Below are 20,923 nucleotides of genomic sequence, written 5' to 3' on the forward strand. Positions count from 1 at the left end.
TTGCATGTTCTGTTTGAAATATCCACTGTCAGGGAAAAGGTTGTGGTGCTCAGAGTTGTGGTTTTCTTCAAGGAGTTCTGTATCTGTTAGCTTCTGTTACCTGCCTATGCAACCTTCCAGCCTTGCAAAGTGAGGTTAATGTGGTTGCTAAAGCTCCTGGTGGGTGAATCATCTTTCACCAAGGGCCCGGGCTGTGACCTGGGGAGTTCTTGTGCCTTCTGAAGTGAGGGAATGTCCTTTATGAGATGCTGTGTCCATTCACAGCTGTCACCGTGGTTTTGTTGAGATTGGAGTGACAGGAAAAACTATTTACTTTTGACAATATCAGTGTACTTAGTTCCTCTTAACTTTAAATGTACTTACATAAAAGCACAGATGTTCTTGATGTGCTTATGCTGCTGCAGAAGAATAAAGAACATTGTAGTTTATTTTTGCCTCCAGCCATTTGCACTTATGTTCAGTTCCAACCAGGAGTTTTCTTTCTCTGCTTGTTTTTTCCTCTTACTTGTGTTATGTGCTTTTTCTGATGAAGGAATTTGCCATGTCTGTTTAGGCAGTGTTAGGAGTTGTACTTCACAGACACGTTTTATAAACTCTTTTGTTAAGAGCAACAGATAATTCAGGGCACAGTTACCCACCTCACTCATGGATTTCTGTCTTTGCAGGAATTGGGATGGACACTTGTGTTATTCCATTAAGACATGGAGGTTTGTCATTAGTCCAGACGACAGATTATATTTATCCTATTGTGGATGACCCTTATATGATGGTAAGTTGGCTAAACTTGGTTCTCGAGTCTGTTGATGATTTGGGCTTCTCACCAACCTGATGGCAGTTCTGACAGTTTCTTCTAGATGTGCAGTGCTAATTGTGTGATTAATTGCATTCAGAGTCTTTCCTAAATAGATATTACGAGGGAAAGGCATAATTTCATCCTAGAATCTCCCATGTTAGCCAAGAATTCTGCAGTGCTGCTTTCTGTGTAGGTGAACGTTGGGAGAACTGCCACCTTTAAATCATATTTCCCTTCATCTCTTGTTCTGTGGGATTTGGTTTGAAGAGCCCAAATGGGGGAAAAACAGCAGCCTGTGAAGTAGCAGAGAATAAACTCCACTTACAAGCAGAACCACATTGTAATTGGCGTTTTCTGAGGTATTGAAATAACCAGGTAACCCATTAGAACTGGAAATACCTAATGTCATAGTTGGCAATAGCACCTGGCAATTTCAGAGTGCCTTGTGAACACCAGCTTTCCTATGGTGCTACCTCCACTTGAGCATAGACACATTGAAATGACAGGTTGGAAGGTGTGTGCACTTTGGCCTTGGTTCCTTCTGTGTTCCTGTCATATTTAGTCTGTCTCAGCAGAGATTCCTGCATGTGTGACAGTGATCAGTATTGACTTGATCACATCCTGGGAAAGAAATGAGCTTTAAAAAAGTCTTTATTAAGGCTATAAGGAAATGTTAAATTAAGGGTGCTAGAATTCATGTTTTCTGTGGTTTGGATGTGACTCCACTGCTTTTACTGCTGTTGGTATGACTGAATGTTTTATGTGCTGCTGCCAGTTTGTTTGGTCCGTGAGACCTGTCTGGTAGGTTTTGGACACAGTCTGAGATTGGGACCATCTTTTTTCTTTTTCTTTTAGCATGCTTGATCACGTGTTGTGCACATGTGTAAGCCTAGCTCCTGTAATTTCTTTTCCAGGAGAGCTCTTTCTGCAAATTGAGCAGCCAAAAAAATCTCAGGCTGGCCTTTGGAGTATGGAGTTGTTGAGCTCTCCTGAGAAATTTGATTCAAATGAGTTGCTTTAATATCATGTGGGAACTTGTCAGGGACCAGAGGAAAAAAAATGTTTTGCAGATCTGTGTTCAAGTTCATAATCTGAGAAACTGTTTTCTCACCTTGTAACAAAAACTTGAGGGACAGTGTTAAAGGCTGTGATGAAGGGGGAGGGTTGCTTTGTTTGGAGATACAAAGGGTTTGAAATGCCACAGGAGTAGATAGATGGGCCTGTGCCCAGATGAGGTTTAGGTCAGTGTGGTAGGAGTGGAATGTAAATTTGGCCTTAGTCCAGCTTCAGTGGTTGCATCATAGTTACAGTATGTGCTGTGATCCACATGCACCAGCAGCTGTAACCTTGTCCTGTCTAACTCTCAAGTCCTTCACTTTTCATTCTTGAGGGCATTTGTTTTAATCTGGTGGCTGGCCACTTCCTAATCTGTGTACATATGTGTATTTCTTCCTAAGAGCTAATTGAGGATGGGGATCCTGTTTCGAGCTTTATTGCTGATACCACCAGTGATGATGCAGCAGGAGTATTGCTCCTGGATTCTCTGTTCAGACCTCTCTCCTGAGGGCCAGAGTACCCCGAGGGACAGTACAGATTACCTCTTGTGTGGGCCAACACTGATTAGAGCACAGTTAAATACCAGTTTGCCACGGGGTTCATGGATGGTTGTTACAAGCAGAGGAATTGTGAGTCTTCAGAATTTTGAGTTGGTATCCAGGCTGTATAAAGGGGTGTGCTCTGGCCTCCTCTGCTCAAGACAGGCTACTGCTGCCCTGCTTCTCCAGCTGCTCCTTTCCCAGGTGTTAGTCCAGATGTCCCCTGACCCACACCTGTTGTTACCAGCATCACTCACCTGCAGTGCACATTCTTCTTCCCCTCAGTCTCCTTACCGAGGCACTTCTAGTCTGGTTTAGAGTGGGTGTTCCCTGATCTGGAGTCTCTTCCTTTTTTTTTTTCTTGTGGATGCAGTTTACCTGCAGCTCCTTATCTGATCTTTCTTCCTAATTGGAGGAGAGGAAGCAAAGAGGGAAAGTGCAAATGAACTCCAAGCAGGGTGCTGTGACAGAAGGGATTAGGAAACAGCTGAGGAAGGCAAAACTGCTTGTGGACTCAGCTGAACTTCCGATTTCTGCTTCAGAAAACAGCTTTCTCTCACTCTGGCACTGCCTATTTTAAAACTAAGTCCTGCAGTTACTGCAGTTATATGCAAAACCAGTCTTCCTTCTTTTCCTCCTCTTTTTTCACATTGGCTTTGCCCTTGAAAACGCACTGTCCACATGCAAAATTATCCCGTGTGCAAAATTACAGACGTACATCTGTAAAATCCACACCAAGCATAGGAGTTATTCAGCATAAATAGTTTGTTAGAAAAGTCACAGGCAACTGAAAGAAGGTTTTGTAATAAGTACCAATCCACTGGGACTAGTACTGGATACTAGTTGTATCCAGTTGTAGATGTCTCTGTGGAGACATCTCTTTGAGTACAGGAGCAGGGAACTGGCTGGTTTGAGGGAGTACATCTTTCCCCTTCCATCCAGGAGCCTTTTTGTTGCTGTTGTAAGAACCTCCACTCAGGACTGGAGATGGGTGTCTGATTCTTCATCCTTTGCCCTTACAAATAGTTCTTAGTATTGCACACAGATCTTTGTGTTTCAGGGCACTACCCAAGCAGGCAGGTGGCCTGCAGGACTTGGCTGTGCTGACCCCTGTTTGTGGGCCCTGTTAGGTTTGCTGCTGTTCACAAAAGCCCTGTGTTGTTCTCTCTGCTCCTTCAGACTTGGGAATTGCACTTCCCTGAATTTGCTTCCATAGTGGTTTTGGCAGTTGGCAAAAGCATTGTTAGATTGACATCTCAGTATCAGAGGTGCTGTCCTTATGGTTTTAAAAACTTAACTGTCATTCCTAACAGGGCACAAACCAGCAGTTTGCTTGGTAAATACTGAAGATAATGGAGAATGGCTTGATAGTTCCACAAAAGGGGAATGGCAGGCATATAGTAATTTAACAGCCAATAGTGCAGTACACAGCTTTTTTCTTAATAGTTTAAGATTTAAATTATTAAAATATATTCCAGTTCCAAATATCAGAGATTCCCCTGATGCCATCGAAAACTCTTGAATTTATGAAAAACTGTATTATATTTATTTGTTATTTGGAGATGTTTCATGTTATCAGCAAGTGAAGTAACTGCCTGAAAATATTACCTTTTTGGCAAGTTGTATCAAATGAGCATGTTGTTGCTTTTACCATGGGGGTGTTGCCTTTGAACATAATGAAAAGCATAGATTAAAAGTCATAAAGCCAAGTGTTGGTTACAGTTCTGCAGTCATAAAGCTAAAACAACTTTCATAGAATGCATGGAGTCTTCCAGGGTAACACAACAGAATTTGTCCTATATTTTAAAATATCTTGCTGTCCCTTAGGGCACACCCTGTATGAGGAAGTTCTGCATATTTATCAGGAAATTTGATGTCTCATCTGTGCTGGGTCCATACCTCAGAAACCCTGACTCAGATCCATTAATTTAGTAAAATTAGAGTAACTAACCTCATGCAATGCAAGTGAGGATTGCATTCTCAGTCCTGTCAGCTTCCTTACTTAAAGAAATCTTCAGCAGATAAAGAGTTTTATCTCTTGTACAAGCTTTTGTTAATGCAGATACTCATATACACAACAGTCAGTAAAATTGTTGGTGCTGTAGCAAAATTCAGCCTGATCTTGTCACCTGGTCACACAGAGAATCACACAGAATCACTGGGTTGGAAGAGACCTTCAAGATCAAGTCCAACCCACCCCTAACACCTCAACTAGACCATGGCACCGAGTGTCACATGCAGTCTTTCTTTAAACATATCCAAGGATGGTGACTCCACCACCTCCCCAGGCAGACAGTTTCAGTACTTTATCACTCTTTATGTAAAAAACATTTTGCTGATATCCAATCTATATTTCCCTTAGTGCAGCTTAAGGCTGTGTCCTCTCATTCTGTCATTTGCTGCTAGGAGAAGGATACCAACCCCCACATGGCTATAATCACCTTTCATTCAGGAAGTTTTAGAGAGTGATAAAGCGACCTTTGAATCTCCTTTTCTCTAGGCTAAACAACCCCAGCTCCTGCATCTGTTCCTCACAAGATTTGTGTTCCAAGCCCCTCACCAGCCTCGTCCTCCTCTGGACGCATTCAGGCGTCTCAATATCCTTCCCAAACTGAGACACCCAGAACTGGACACAGCACTTGAGGTGTGGCCTCACCAGTGCTGAGTACAGGGGAAGAATGACCTCCCTGCTCCTGCTGGACACACCATTCCTGATACAGGCCAGATGCCCTTGGCCTTCTTGGCCACCAGGCCATACAGCTGCTGTCATCAGTACCCCCAGGTCCCTTTCTGCCTAGGCATTGGCACAGCCACATTGTCCCCAGCCTATAATATTGCAGGGAGTCACTGCAGCCAAAATGCAGGACTCGGCACTTGGACTTATTAAACTTCATCCTATTGGATTCTGCCCACCCATCCAACCATTCCAGGTGTCTGCAGAGCTCTCTTCCCTTCCAACACATGCTCCCAGCTTAGTGTCATCTGTAAACTTACTAATGAAAGACTCAATATGAAAGACTCTCATCCATGTCATCAGTAAAAATACTTAACAGAGCTGGCCCCAGCACAGACCCCTGAGGGAACACCGCTGGTGCCTGTCCCCAGCTGGATGCAGCACCATTCACCACCACTCTCTGGCCCTGGCCATGCAGCCAGTTCCTAACCCAGCAAAGAGTGCTCCTGTCCAAACTGTGGGCTGCCAGCTTTTCCTAGAGTATGCTGTGGGACACAGTGTCCAAGGCCTTGCTGAGCTCCAGACAGGCAACATCCACAGCCTTTCCCACATCCACCAGGCAGGTAAACACATCTCTCTCACTATGGGAGTGGTGAGGGTACACAGCTTTCCTCAGTGGTGGCAAATCCAGTTCTTGGGAGCACGGAGCTCCTTTATTCCCTGCACATGCTGTCATCCCCAGAGCAGAGGAAGCTGCCCAGTGTGGGTGTGTGCTGGCAGCACAACTGTATCCTCCGGGAAGAGGAGTTCTATCCTAGAAACTGAGGAGTGAAGGCATGGCCTCCAGAGTAGTGAGGGAATAAACATTTCTCATCAATGACCTATCTCCTGCATATTCTGAAGCAGAAGTTCAGCAATATGTGCTTTTTGGATTAACTTCCTAGCAGTTGTGAATTCCATGCTATGGCCATCTCCATCAGGATGTGCAGTTTTGTGCTAGAATAAAGTTGATAGGAATATACCATGTTAAGTAAACAGAGCTTGTTATCAAAGATGGACTGTTGACCTTCAGCATCTCAAATTGGGCATCAAGTCTGAACTCTGGGATTCCTATGGAGTCAGTGGGACAGTGTGTTGACCAAGACAGCTGGGGTGAATTCTCTTCATACCTGTAAAAGGAAGGATACCTGCACTCCTAGGTGGGCACACAACACATAATGGATCATACCAAATCTCTGACTGGGTTTTTTCTTAATGCTGTGGAGTAAAAAGCTGGGTCAGTGCAAACTCAAACTGGAAGCTTTGCTCGTGGAAGGTGTTTAAACATTCACCAACAGTGCTACAGATTTATTTTTTTCTTGTTTTTCTTTGTTTTTCAGGGACGAATAGCATGTGCCAATGTCCTAAGTGACCTTTATGCCATGGGGGTCACAGAATGCGACAACATGTTGATGCTCCTTGGAATCAGCAATAAAATGACAGATAGGGTAAGAGTTTTTGGACTTCACCTTGAAGGAAGACTCAAACAGCTAAATGTGCTTAGAATATATTTACCTTTAGTGTGTTTCCTCCTGAAAGTTTTAAGCCATTTCAGGAAAAGATGGTCTTACTGAATGACTTAGTTCATTGCCTCATAAACATTCTGAGGTCATGTGGCCATTCTGTGGCATTGTAATCTGCTGCTTTCATCCCCACCAAAAGGGGATGCCGCCTTCTATCAAAGGCCAGCATTGGATTGCCAGTTCATCTATCAATCTGGATAGATAATTATGGGTTGGTTTTGCTTTCTTTTTATTATTTTTATATTTATATTTATTCTTTCTTTCTTTTTTTGTGGAAGTGATCAACACATATGTTTGTTTTGCTATATCAGAAAAAGGATGTTTATTCTTGTAAGGATGTAAGTTAGAACTTTGATGGTTAATGGAGCCTAAATGCATCTGGATTAAATGTTGCCTTTTAGCACTGCACTGCTGTGGCTGTATCTGATTACAGTAGCAGGATAGTTGTTAGGAGTTTCCAGAACTCTGATTGCTCTATAAGATCTTTTGAAGAATGTTTTCTTCAGTCTAAGAGTGTCTATGCACCTCTTCTACACAAAGCTGTAAAACCATAACTGTGGGGTAACATGCAGTTTTCAGGAGGCAGGACTCTTCCTAAGGGTTGCTTTTCTGTCTTGAACTATTTGCCATGAGGGCATTTGCTTGGAGTGGTTAAAGCCTTGGGCCAGTCTTGCAATGATTAGCACTGCTGTGTATGGAACTCTGACTTCTGTTTTGATCTCTAGGAAAGAGACAAAGTGATGCCTCTAATTATCCAGGGTTTCAAAGATGCAGCAGAAGAGGCAGGAACATCTGTTACTGGTGGTCAAACAGTGTTAAATCCCTGGATTGTTTTAGGAGGAGTGGCCACGACAGTCTGTCAGCCTAATGAATTCATAATGTAAGTTTAAATCACTAAACAATCAAAGGCACTGGTCTGAGGGGATACCGTAAAAATCCTTTAAGCACCGTGTTGTGATCTTGTGGTGTGTCTCCTGATGAATAAAGCAGTACTTTCTCCTGCTTCTGTTTGTCCTCAGCACTCAACAGATGCCACATCTCTTTGTACATATTTACTTTTTTTAACAGGATGTCCTTTTACTTCTCCCCACCCCCTAGTCCTTTCTGATCCTATTCTCCTTTTGACAGGAGAATTAAGCTTCTAATCTTTAAAGGTAATGGAGACTGTTTTGAACATAAATGTCTGCCACATTTATACTTACATTTCTAAATCATGTCCAAATTATTCTGTTAATGGCTGTAGAGAACTACAAAACTGCTGTCTTTAGAGCATTCTGTCCATTTAACAGTAGCTGATTTTGAATGCCCCACTGTGGCATGTTACTCTGTACAAATGAACTTGTGCATGATCCTAATGCTGGATATCTTATACCCTGGGTAAAAAAGGTAAATTTTTTCTCTTATCCTCACTTACATCCCCCCAAAATTGAAAGAAGAGATGTAATTGGGGGTGTGTTTGACTGCAAGCATTGTTTTCTCCAATAAAGAAAGATTAGCACTTTTTAAGCAAGTTTGCAACATTTTCCTCAATAATATTGGCAACGAATCCCAAAGGGTAATTCTGCAATTAGTCAGTTTTTTAACTGTGCAATTAGATGTGTGGGTCTGTGAAAATGTAATTATCAGCACTTATTCCTAATAACGTGTTTGAATCTTGCTGTGTAGTTAATATATGAATTCTTTGTTTCCAGGCCAGACAATGCAGTGCCAGGAGATGTGCTTGTATTAACTAAACCCTTGGGAACACAAGTGGCTGTAGCTGTCCACCAGTGGTTGGATATTGTGAGTACACTGCAAATAAAGAAATCAGGAAGAGGGGTGTGAGTTAAAGATGAGCTTCCTCATTCCCTCAACATGACAAAGTTCAGCTCAGATGAGAGTCATCTGTCACCTCTCTCTCCTCCTTTTTCTTTGATATGCTCCAGCCTTCCCCACTTGTGTGCAAAGTTCCTTTGGAATCAAGGCAGTTTACAATTTTGTGCTTAGTGAGCCCATCTTAATTGCACCTAATTCTTAGTTATTTCTCAGGCATTGCTGTAATAACCAAAATTGTTTACTAACGGAATAACAGACTATCACCCTGGGCAACATTATGTCCTACTCCACCTGCCAAAGTAATTGGCAACACTTACTGATGGCAGTTGGGCCAAGAATGCTCTCTCTGTGTTCTTGGGCTTTCTGCTTGTGTACATGGAAGTTTATCTGCGTTTCACATGTATTGCCCTGTGCATTCAGTAAGAATATTTCTAGCAGCATTATGGGTGTAGACATACTTCCATCTGTTACTTCAGGCAAAAATGTAACTACTGAACTGAAAAGTAACTGCAAAATTGGCATCTGCTTATGTTGTCTGGCTCCCAGTATGTCTTTCGAATTATAACTGCTCAGTTTACACTCTAAAAAGATGCATCTTTTCTACTTTTGGGACTCCTGAGCCAATAGACTGGCAGAGGAGTGAGCTGGAATCTACTTTGGTTTGGCTATTGGCCACTGCATTGTCAGTTGAATTCTAATTAACAGAGCTAGCGTTAGCAAAATGGGAGAGAACCAGCTTAAACCTTCATTGGATTCTGAAGTGTGAGCAGCAAGGGAAAAATATTTTTCTCCTTCTTCATAGGGTTTGGCCTAGCAATTTTGACCTCTCCAGAATCCTGTGTTTTCCACAGATACAAGGATCAGGGCCTCAGATAATCTTGATATGAAAACGAAGTGAAACAACAAGACCCAAATTCCATAGTATGTTTTCTGGCCATAATCTTACTTCTTAACGTATCTTCTTGTTGTACTGACAAGCAGACTTGCAAATTAAGGCTATTCTGAATTTCCACATATTTCAAATGCTACTAATTTCCTCAACTGTCAAACAGAAAAACTTTCTGGTCTGAAGAATGAGGACAGCCAGGAAATCAATACTGCTATTATGTGTAAACAGAATATATCTTTGATTGTGGTAGGAAAATTTCTGAGTAGCTGTGCTACCTTTTCTTTAGCTTTGTTTTGTGAAAGCACAGGGAAAGTGAAACTAGAATTAATTACCCATCACAAATCCACCTGTAAATCAAATTTTGGTGGGGAATTGGACTTCATATTAAGAAGTATGTGGGAGCAGGTATAGTATAGCAAGTTTATGCATAGGCAAGAAAGGAAAAGTGGAGTGTAGAGATATGCATGCTTAAAGACATGAAAGGGAGTGCTATCATGTGCCCCTTCAGAGAGGGTTTTATGGCTCTTTGCTGTTGTCTACAGACCCTTTCTATTTGGAAATCCATTTTTGCTTTTATAACCCGATTGGGAGTTTTTGCACACTTTCTGCCTTAATTCCCTGTTGACTAGCCCCAGTATCTTGATTGCTGTAGTGGAGAGGAATTTGCCTCCAGTTCATATCTTACCTGTGTTTGTGGCTCTTCTACCTTCAGCCTTGAGTTCTGCTGCCATATCATTTGTGATTTCCATTGCCATCATCTGACCAGTTTCTGTCCTGTGATCAGCCTCAGAACTGTTTTTGAAACCTAAGGCAGAATGACTGCTCAAGTTCTTTTCAGTCATTCCCAGAGTAAGAATAATCACTATTCTGTCATATCTGTAACAGCCACATCTTATTTTCTGACTTGGTCTCTCATTTCTGTAAACAAAAATGCTTTTCTTTAATTGGTAGATCCAGTTCAACTTAATATCAGACACTCTGGTCCCACTGCCATCCTTCCTTGCCCTCTAAAAATGTATTCATTTTGGCTGACCAGTCTTGCCCCATTTTGCCATTTCTGGATTCTTTCTTACACCCCTTGAAGTCAGCACTCATTTGTTAAGACAAGATCTTTCCCTATTATAGCATCACCTACCATTTCTTAGTCATTCTTGCACGTTTTGTTAAGTAAGATGTTTGTTCTATACTTCTACTCTGTGGAATGGCAGTGTAGGTATTGTGGCTTCAGAAATCCTGTGTTTTCTGACTTTCAGTTCTCTGCAATTTTATTTTCATTAAAAAAAAGAAAAAAGTGTAATCAAAAAAGCAGTGTAATCAGTTTGGCTTTTAAAAATAAAAATTAGTGTGGCTTTTAAAAATAAAAGAGTTGCTTTGTTTCATTCTGGATCTGGAATCACTTCAGCTTCAAATGAAACAATTACCCTTTATAAAGGTACTGTTTCCTAAATTGTTTTGAAACCCTTCTGGGACAAAGAGCATTTATGGGAATATGATGAAGAGATGAGACCATACCAGACACTGGAGACTGGGTGGAAGATGCTGGTATTGAATTGTAAAGGAGGCTTATGAAACTGCCTTAATCCTGAACTAGAGTGATTATATCCTGCCTTAGCATACATTCCTCTGACCAGGACTGCTGGATATCAGTGGTCTTTCCTGATCAAAGTGTCCAGGTGTGAAATCAAGAACAGCCTCCTAAAAACCCAAGAAGCAAGAAATTACAAATCTCAACATCCAGCAAAGTTCTTTTAATTTGGCTGTGGGAGTTCAATCCAGAGAGTTGCCTTGAAGGAGTGCTTTCCCCAGGATAGTTTATTCCACTCCACTCAGCTGCTGAAAGTAGGATTTGAGGTGCTTAGTGCCTAATAGATCTTTAAACGAGCTTTGTTGGGGTACAGCAGGCTAAGGCACAAACCTCTGACTGGAACATTTTGCCTCTTTTTAACTGTTTAAAAAATACATTTTATATTTAGGGTTTGGGGTTTTTTTAAGTGGTCAGGGTATGCTTTAAAATGTACAGCTGAAAATCTGAAAGAAACATCTTTATTTCATCCATTAGCCAGAAAAGTGGAATAAAATCAAACTCGTGGTAACGCAGGAAGATGTCGAGCTAGCATACCAGGAGGCAATGATGAACATGGCACGGCTGAACAGGACAGGTAAGAGGAGATGTGTGTATTGCAGGGGAGGCATTGTAAGTCTTTCCAATTTCATATCAAATTCATTTCATTGCCTTGGGGAATTGCGACACAGCCACTTTGTCCCTTTCATTTCTGCCCCACTCTCTGCTGTTCAGTGTTAGTGAAACCAGCAAATTAAAATCAAACGCCCTTTTGTAATTATACAGGAAAAACACAAAGCTGCTGGATATGATTATGACTCATGTGAGTGCTGCAGGTAACATCCTAGTGAGTTAAAGGATGTTTTAAAGGGAAAAATATTAGATTTGTTACACATTTTCTTTCAGAGAGAAGGCCTGACTGTAATAAGGTTAAAATAACTTGAAATAGAATAAAAAAAGGAAAAGCTCTAAACTTAAGTAAGCTTAATTTTTTTTTTAAATTTGGTCTTGCACTGTGCTTTCCAGAGTGTGGAGTATGTATGTGGAATATGGGGGTTTTTCTGTTTGTCTTTTTCCTGTTCCTGTAATGGGGTTTTTGTTTTGATTTTTCTTTTCTTTTAATTTTGGTAGAGGAAAGGTTCTGCTTTTACCCTAAAAATTTTAGTCGAGAATTTCCCTTGTTTGTTCAAAGTATCTTTTGGCAGAGTGGATAATTGAATTGTTTCCTTACTTACTCCTCAGTTGAAGGAGGAGGAATAGTTAAATATCTCTTTTCCCGTTTATTCGGTTTTCATTTCCTATGTCATCCCCCTGGTTTTTCATTCTTTGTCAAAGCCTTCCAGGAGAGATAAATGACCAGCATTGTCTTGTGGAAAAGAGCTCGGTCTTGCTCGTGTACTGGGGAAGCTCCCAAAGAAAGTTAAAGCGTTCTTGGTTTTGTTTTTCTCTACTCTTGTCAGACACCTTTAACAACACTTAAATATTCTTAACTGGTGCTATTGTCCTGCCTGCAGGAGTGCCCTTTTCCCACCCAGGAGCTGCAAATGTGCAGGAATTTCATGAATGTTTAGGTGGGGAGGCTTCGGCCCTTCCCCCACAGCCGCAGGCTTTTGTTCTTCAGCTTTTAAACTCTGAGTGTCCACATCTCAAGTTCTGCTGTCACCATTGCAGGGCGGCTGGGGAAGAGCTGCGAGAGGACTGAGCTGTGTCTGGTCCCTGCTCGTAGTGGAGCAAAGCTGAGCTCAGAACCTCCCTGGCCCTCAGCTTTGGGAAGCTGGGATCTGAAGCAAACCCCTGTTCCTTTAATTGCCAATATAAATGAGTAGCACATGTCTAATAGACCATGCTCATAAATGCATCTTCCATTACGGATTTTCAGCATGATTTAATATCCTAAATACAAATTGAATTTTTTAAGTGTTACGTGCACTGCTGGTGAATTCCAGTTCTCCTCTAGCACGGTTTTATTTATTTTATTAATTTTAACCCAGCCTGGTTTGTATTAAAGGTATGCAACTTCATTTGGACTGTGCACAATATTGTTGAAGCACTTGCCTGATAATTCGGTATTTTCTGATTTGGCGTTCTTTCCCCCTCCCTCTCTTGTAGCTGCTGGACTCATGCACACTTTCAATGCACATGCAGCTACAGACATCACGGGATTCGGGATCCTGGGGCATGCACAAAACCTGGCCAAGCAGCAGCGGAACGAGGTGTCCTTTGTCATTCACAACCTCCCCGTCCTGGCCAAGATGGCTGCTGTCAGTAAGGCCTGTGGCAACATGTTCGGCCTCATGCACGGGACTTGTCCAGAGACTTCAGGTAGGTGCCAGCTGTGCCACCCTCTTTCTTCCCTACACCTGCACCTCAGAATTCCATTTCAAATGGACAAATCGCGTGCTGTGTCTTCAGAGTCACAGTTGGTTTGGCACCTGGCCAGGTTAATGAGCAGCAGCCACACAGCTGTTCACCACTAACTCCTTCAGCCTGAACTTCCAAACCACCATCCTGTCGTGAATGTCTTCAGCTCCCTTATGGAACACTATTTCAGAAACCCTGTAACCCTCCAGTCTGCAGTTGGAAGTTAATGATGATTCTGAATTCTTTTGAATCCTGTTTTTCTCTCTTAACTCCAGAACAGTGAATATTTGGAAATTCCACCACATCTGGCACAGTTTTCTCAAAAGCAAAGCCACTGGCAGTAGTTTTGCCTGACAAAGGATGCTGTTTTGTTTGTTACTATAAAATTTAGTGTTGGGTGGGCCAGTGTTGGCAGCTGACGCCTTCTCTGTCCGCAGCATACATCCAAGAGTACAGCTTATAGCATTTCTCCCTTACTTTTATGAAATCTGACTCAACAGATTGTGACTAGCAGCAAAAAAATAAATACTGCTCTCTGACCCATTTATTACTTGAGTACAATAAAGCTGCCACTTGTAGTGACAGTGAGTACAACAGACTGTACTGAAAGCCTAGCTATGGACAGAAACATTTACAGAGTCATCAAGTGATGAGAACTTCTGATGGTTATTAAGTTGCTTTATTAAGAGTAGGCTCTTTTCTGATGGGCGTGATCACTGTCATCTGCTGGATGTCTTTCTACTTCACCTTCACCTTGAACCTTCTGTCCTGTTTCATTTTGTTTTTTCTAATTTAGGATGACTCTTTTTTCTCTTTGGGAAATGCAGAGATGTAGCAACAAATTTGTCTTTTTCTCTTATCTCATTTCCCTGCAATCTTCTGGCACTCCAGAAGTATTATCCATATTTTCTGCAGTTCACAACAGAGGGGGCCCCTTGAAGCAAAAAAATCTGAAGATCTGGAAAAAGGCATTACTGTGAGAGCCATAAACTTTTCCCCTAGTGAATACATAACTTACCCTGATCTGCTGAGTTGTTCCTTGGCCATCTGTGCTTGAGCGGACACTCTGTCTGTGTGGCTCAGATGATGTGTAACAGGATATGGGACATGAACCCTTTCCAAATCCAGAGTCAGTCAGAAGGGAGCAGAAATATCTGGTGGCAGTTCGGCAAGCTGTGCCAATAAGATTGGTAGCACCAATCAGATTCCTACTACCCAGGAGCCCACATAGCTGGAGTGCCAGTAGCATTTATTATTTGGAAAATGTCCAAAACATAGCGTGACATGAAGCTGGAACTGCAGGGTTCTCTTCCAGGTAAGTGGCTGTAGTAGAGGTTTGGATAGCAGTTCGTGTGGGAATGGTTTAGCTGCAAACCAAGTGCTTATGTCTTCAGAGCTGCCCATCCTGCACCTTGGGGATACCAAATTCTCTTGTCACTGAAGGAATGTAAAACAGTGCAGATAGATGCACTTCTGGGAATTGGGAAATACTTGACTTCAGAACTTCTGGGAGTGAGAGCAAGAGGTCTTTTTGAAATGCTGAGCTGCTTGTGTTGGGCAGAGATGGATGATGATGGGAAAAACTGCTCGATGGTGAGCTGTGGGTCTGATTTGATCACAGCACCACATCTCTGGCATTAGAGGTGGCCACAGGGACTTGTCCCAGGGCAATGTCTGCGAGATACCCAAAAGATCCAGAGCCACATGGACACACTGGCCAGGCTCTGGAAGCTGAATAACCACCCACAGGCTTTGGGCTTGCACTGCAAGGCCTGGTGTGTGTCAGCAGAGTGAGCTGGGCAGGCTGTGCTGGCATGGCTCGTTAGCATTCAGACCAGGCTGTTTGCACACCTCCTGCCCTGGGCTTGATTTATGTGAAGGCCAAGGCCTGCCTTGCTGTGCTGATACCCAGCTGTGGAGAGGCCTGCTGGGGCTGCTCAGGGCTCTGCTTTCTCTAACACAGACACTTCTCTATTGGCTCAAACTTCTAGACATACTCTGTCTGTAGCTTCTTCATCTGGGAACAGATGTTTTTCAGCAGAGTGGGAAGGCAGTAAGAAATTTACTGGAAAACTATTTGAATGGATTTTAAGGTTATTGTGTTGGGGTTTTTTTCCCCTATGTACATTTGCTGGGCACCTGTTGACCAAAGCCAGTGTTGAAAGGATGTATTATGTCATCTGTTCCATCCTTCTGGCACTCTTGCTAATGGTGTAGTCTCCTAAAATTGCACTTTTATATGGTTCTGCACTCTTAGGGAACTCCTTGGTAATGGTTAAAGTTGCAGTCAGGCATTTGATTTCAAAGAATGAGTTGTTTGTTAGAGTGGCTACTTGCAGAGATAAGTCAAAGAGTTACTCTGTTTGGGACCTTCATATATGTGTGTATTTCTCAGTCCTAATAACTTTTGGATGGTGTCAGATGACTCTTGCATGTAGTAGAGGTATCTCAGCAACTTGGTATTTGTGGAGATTTGGTGGAAATAAGCAGATAGATGGAAAAGAAGGGCTGTGTCAGTGCCTGACAAGAAGCAAGGCTAATGATGTCATCCTGTTACAAGTCATTGTGGGAGAAAGCCATTAATAGGAGCAAGGACTTGGTTTTGATTCATGAACTATTTGTATCTCTGCTCTTAATTACAGAGCTTTGTCTGGCCGGCTTTTGAAGTGTTCTGTGCCTACTTCCCTGCTTGAAATACTACTTGTTAAAAGCAGTAATGTTCAAAGCCTCTTACAAAAAAAAACCCTTTTGTTCTTACAAAGATAAGCCAGGACAGCCACCAAATATCTGCATCCTTTCAATCTCCAAAAAGCAAAGCAGCTGGGAATGCCAAGAACACAGACTAGTCTAAAAAACCATCGTGGGAGAACCTTAAGGACTTAAAAAAAGGGTTAAAGAGACTGGTCAGTGTAGCAGAGAAATAACTATAATCCCTGCATACAGAAAGCCTGCTGCTGGTTGAGAGTAGCCCATAGCCTTTTTAAGAAGTATTACTGATCAGACTGGGATGTATCCAGCAGGTGGGAAGTGATTTTTTTTTTCCACTGGAAACTGGGATTTTGTACATGTTTCTTGTCTTGCCAGAGAATGATACGTGTACAAGTGAATGGTATGCATACAAGTCATACAAAATTGCAGGAAGAGAGTGTATGCGAAAAGAATTGGGCAAAGATTACTTTTCTGCTCTTTCTTGTTTCCTTTTTTACCATACTTGCACACCTCCCTTCTGGCTAGTTAGCACCTTCTCTGCACTGCCACTTGTAAACCTCTCCCCTGACTCGTTTGCACCATGACATAAGAGAATTTCAATTGGATTTAGAGCCTTCCATGGAATGTCACATAATTCCTTTGCAATTGATTTGTCTGATAACATCTGGAGTAATTATAGGCACTGTCATTCAAGCTTAGGGTTTTTTTGTTGTTTTGTTTGATAAAAATACCAGGATGTTTTTCTGAAATTTCAGAGAGGTAGGTACTTTTTGGCTGGCACACTTTTCTTCATACAGAATCTAAAAAAAATCACTTTTGCACTTCAACTTGCCCTTTTAATTAACTCCTCATGTTGAGTGGCTGCTTCTTCCTGGCCCTAAATGAAAAGTGTCTTTAGTCACCACCGAGGGGATGAGGGGACAGTGTGCTTCAAAGAGCAAACATCAAGGTGCTGCCCAGGGTGCTGAGGAGTGGAGGAGGAGGAGGACATGGCACCTGAGCCCAAGGGTGACCTGCTCAGCAGATGGCCCTTTGCTCCAAGACTGGCTCAGAGCTGGTGGCAGAACTTGTGAGGTTGAGAATGCTTTGGGTCAAAGAGTAAGTAAGACTCAGCCTCACCTGTGTGCCCACATTTCAGGGTGTGTGAATCTACTCTCTCCCTGTGTTCGCCAGACATTTTCAATTCACTTGCCAACCTACCTTTTTCAGTGCTTTGGGATTCTAAGTATGGAAATGCTTTTAGGTTTAATTGTAGAATGGTAAGCTTGCTCACTCATTACTGTTCTGCTTCTGAAAGCTTTCATTAGTAAATGAAGTAATTTAATTTCAATTGTGTCTGAGAAAAAAAAAACAAAAAACTTACAGGAAAGGCTAAAAAGGATAGAAAATTGTCAGACAAAGGGGTCACAAGGGCTGTCACAGGGAGCACTGGATCAAGCCTGTGTTTCATGTTCTGCCTCCTGCATTCTCAGCAGGGCAGTGGTCCCTGCTTTGATGAATGATTTCATTGCAGGCAAGGGGATTACTCACAGAATCAGCTGTCACCAATATGTGGCTACAGGTATCTGCATATGACCTTTATCCAAAATGTTTCTGTGTAGAGGCACTCTGCAGTCCTCTGAGGAAGGTTACAATGCTGGTGCTGTTTCAGTATGTCATTTGTTGGCATCAGTACCACATGCTTTTGCCAACATCTTTTGTGTGTATTTGGCTTCATTTATATGAAACTAAACACTGCATTCAGACACAGACATCTTGCTGTAGAGCGAGAGCTCGGACTTCCACTGTGTCTTTTCTTGGAGCCTTTGGAGTTCAGCAGACTCCAGTGAAGTCACCAAGTGCTTGCCCAAGTAGGAGTCTGGCAGACCAAGGCTGAAATACTTTGCAGTCAGATGTTCTGATGCTCTGCTCTCTCTCTCTTTGCAGGAGGCCTCCTCATCTGCTTACCACGAGAGCAGGCAGCGCGTTTCTGCGCCGAGATCAAGTCCCCAAAGTACGGCGAAGGCCACCAGGCGTGGATTATCGGCATTGTAGAGAAGGGCAACCGCACGGCCAGGATTATAGACAAGCCCCGGATCATTGAAGTGGCACCACAGGTGGCCACTCAGAACGTGAACCCCACACCCGGTGCCACCTCTTAATAGAGAATGACATAGCTGTTTGTTTTTGAATAGATCTATCCCCTTATCATCCTACAATTTTAAAGAACTGTAAAAAGAAAAGAAAACTTGTTGTGTCTGCACATCTGGTGGCCTTAGGTCAGTTTATGAGTGGATACAAATAATAAAATCCATTGCCTTTTTTTCCTGTTACATTAACTGAAGATGCACCTAATCTTGAGGCAGCTTCTGAGTTGAGAATTATATTGTTATCCAATACTGTTGATTCATTTTGAATCTTTAGACACTTATCTCTTGCCGCATAGGCTCTTTTTAAAGGTGCTTTCACGTAGCACAGACATTACCAGTAGTAGTGTCGAATAGCAGTTTGTGTCCTTTCATTATGTGTATATTTATCATGAATCTAATTTTGATGCCTTGAGTGATATTCCAGAAAGGCAATAAATTGACAAGCGACACAGTGGGTTACCCAGTAGTAAGAGGTTGCATGACTACATTCAATCTTCGATTTTTTTAAAAGTTTTATTTTATTTTCTAAATTTTTTTTGTGAGATTTAGTCTTACCAAGAGCATCTACGACCCTGGACATTGCTTGGTAGTGCACTCAGTTTAAACAGCAAGTGCTGACTTTTTGCATGGAAAAGCGCTTCGGAGTCGAAGGAGTCATTTTGAATTTCATTATTTGTAGACCTGACAATATTTACTGTATTATCAATGATTGTTTTCTTTATTGATAGTAAGGACAAATAATTTTTTTTTTTTTTTGCAACGTGATTGGATGTGCTATAGTGCAACAAAGGTTTTGCAGACCAAAAGGAGGTTACTGTATAATATTCATTTACAATTCACTATATAAATAACTACACAAATAATTTTTAAATATAATCAAACTAAAATAAACCTCTGTTCTGTGGATGGTAGTGTTTAATACATTTTATATTTTGTATAGTGATTACAAGCCTTTTTCGTTTCTTTAAAAATCAGCAGCTGTTTAGTATAATTCTTAGTATTATTTTGTTCTTTGCTCAAATACAATTTTCTGCACGCTTTTGTGATCTGTGTTTAAAACCAACATTGCCAACAATGCAGCTTGAACTTAAGCTTGTTATTCAAAATAAATATTTAATTTTTTTTATTGCTCTTGTATAAGTGCATGAACTTTTTTGATTCCTAACCGAATTATTCACTGAAAAATTGTTCACTGAAAGAGGAGAAATCCTAATTTTTAAAAATTTTATTGCATGTGTGATTATACTGGTAATTGTGATCACTCCAAGCTGTGATATCCAGTGGTAACCTCGAGTAAAGCTGAAGGCAAATAGGTTATCTCCAAGTATATTACCCACTTGATTTTGTTTATTTTACTTACCAGCACCAAGTCTGCAACCTTTTGAATTGTTTCCCCTGCAAGTGCTCCTGTGCCTGCTGTCAGCAAGAGAGCTCGTGGAATGGACGCTGGAGCCCCTCTTTTCCCATCCAGCTCGGGGAGCTGCCCCTTGCAGCAGCCTCACTGCTGACCCCACCCTGCCCAGACACTCCCTGCTGTCCTGAACTGCCCTGAACCCGCTCGTGAAGCTTCTCCCAGCTTCTGGAATTTGCTCCTTGATATTCAGACCAGCAAGAAGAAAATCTTGGATAATTGTTACCGCAGCAAGAATTACAAAGGCTTCCATCTATAAAAAGCGAGTTACTGATCAAGTCTTGTGCATTATGCAAGGTTTAAATTTCCAGTCTTCCTCGTAATGACATCTCTTGGAAAAACTTGGCTCATCTTTTTTCCACTCAGTAGTGTTTTCAACAGACACCTTGTGCTAACTAGAATGTTTTTTTTTAATTCCCCCCTTGTGAGTAGCTCAAACCACACAGCCCCTCACACTCCTTTTCCTGGAAAAGAAGTCTGAGAGTTGTGGGTTCACCACAAAACCTCAAAGCAGTAACCAAGTTTTTGACTTTGCTTTGAGGAACCACCCCCCCCAAACTGGTAGGTTTTTCACAGCAGTTCTGAAAATAAAGTATCAAAAACCAGTTGTGCAAAATAAGCTGATTTAATTATTTTTTCTTTTTCCCCTGCTGTTCTGTGATGTTTGTTCTGTTTATTTTATCTATGGTCGTGGGCAAGATTGTATCTATATAGGTTATTTTAGTTTTTAAAAACCCTAAGTAGATCGATTGAACACAGAACACTTGAATTCTTCTGCATGGGAGTGCTTGTTACAAATGTCTGTTGTAGTTAAAACTGGCACTGGATGTGTGTCAATTCCCCTCCGGCAGAAGGTCCTTGTCGGTCGATGCTGTTGGGTTTTTTTGACTTGTTGTGATCATGGGCTCATCAGCCAGGTGTGAAACCAACACTTGTCCTTCCCTAGACATGCCCTGAACGGCAGAAGGTTCATCTCCAGAGGAAGGTGTCTGGAGGAGGCTGCTTATCTCTGGACTTTCGGAGGAAGATTTCCTGTCCTGGGCGCTGGAGGCAGCTACAAGGAAAAAAACCCCTTGGGTGAGCCGATTTGAAAGCCTCTCCCAATGCTTCCTGATGGCAGGAATTTACATCCCAAAGTGCTTCCTGGTGCCCCGCTGAGTGGGTGATAACTTGGGAAGTCCTCTGTGAGCATCACCTTTGTTTACGAAGCTTTATGATTTGTTTTGCTAAATCAGAGATTGCAGATCCCAGTGAACTGTAGGATATATTGTAAGGGACTGGCAAGTCCTAAATCCTTCACCATTAAGCAAGACACGTAGAGATTCCTCTTAAATGAAGGGATTTTTGAGATGCTGGTGTCAAAAGACTGTGAGAAAGCAACAGTGAACAGTGGTTTTTAGTAGCCATGTCCAGTCATTTTTAAC

The 20,923-nt window shown here is 41.9% G+C and overlaps 1 protein-coding gene across 2 annotated transcripts in view; it reads left to right on the top strand.

Moving 5' to 3' along the window:
• The window catches only part of SEPHS1 (selenophosphate synthetase 1), a 25,879-nt gene extending 5,836 nt beyond the window's left edge, over positions 1-20,043 (top strand). For both annotated transcript variants that reach the window (XM_066318797.1, XM_066318798.1), the window contains exons 3-9: positions 666-769; positions 6,442-6,549; positions 7,350-7,504; positions 8,316-8,406; positions 11,388-11,487; positions 12,999-13,211; positions 17,886-20,043. In XM_066318797.1, coding sequence (XP_066174894.1) covers positions 666-769; positions 6,442-6,549; positions 7,350-7,504; positions 8,316-8,406; positions 11,388-11,487; positions 12,999-13,211; positions 17,886-18,100 — 986 coding nt within the window. In that variant the 3' untranslated portion in view covers positions 18,101-20,043. The remainder of the gene's footprint in view (positions 1-665; positions 770-6,441; positions 6,550-7,349; positions 7,505-8,315; positions 8,407-11,387; positions 11,488-12,998; positions 13,212-17,885) is intronic.
• The last annotated feature ends 880 nt before the right edge of the window (positions 20,044-20,923 follow it).

Source organism: Sylvia atricapilla, chromosome 5, assembly GCF_009819655.1.
Source record: "Sylvia atricapilla isolate bSylAtr1 chromosome 5, bSylAtr1.pri, whole genome shotgun sequence".
NCBI classification, from domain to species: Eukaryota; Metazoa; Chordata; class Aves; order Passeriformes; family Sylviidae; genus Sylvia; species Sylvia atricapilla.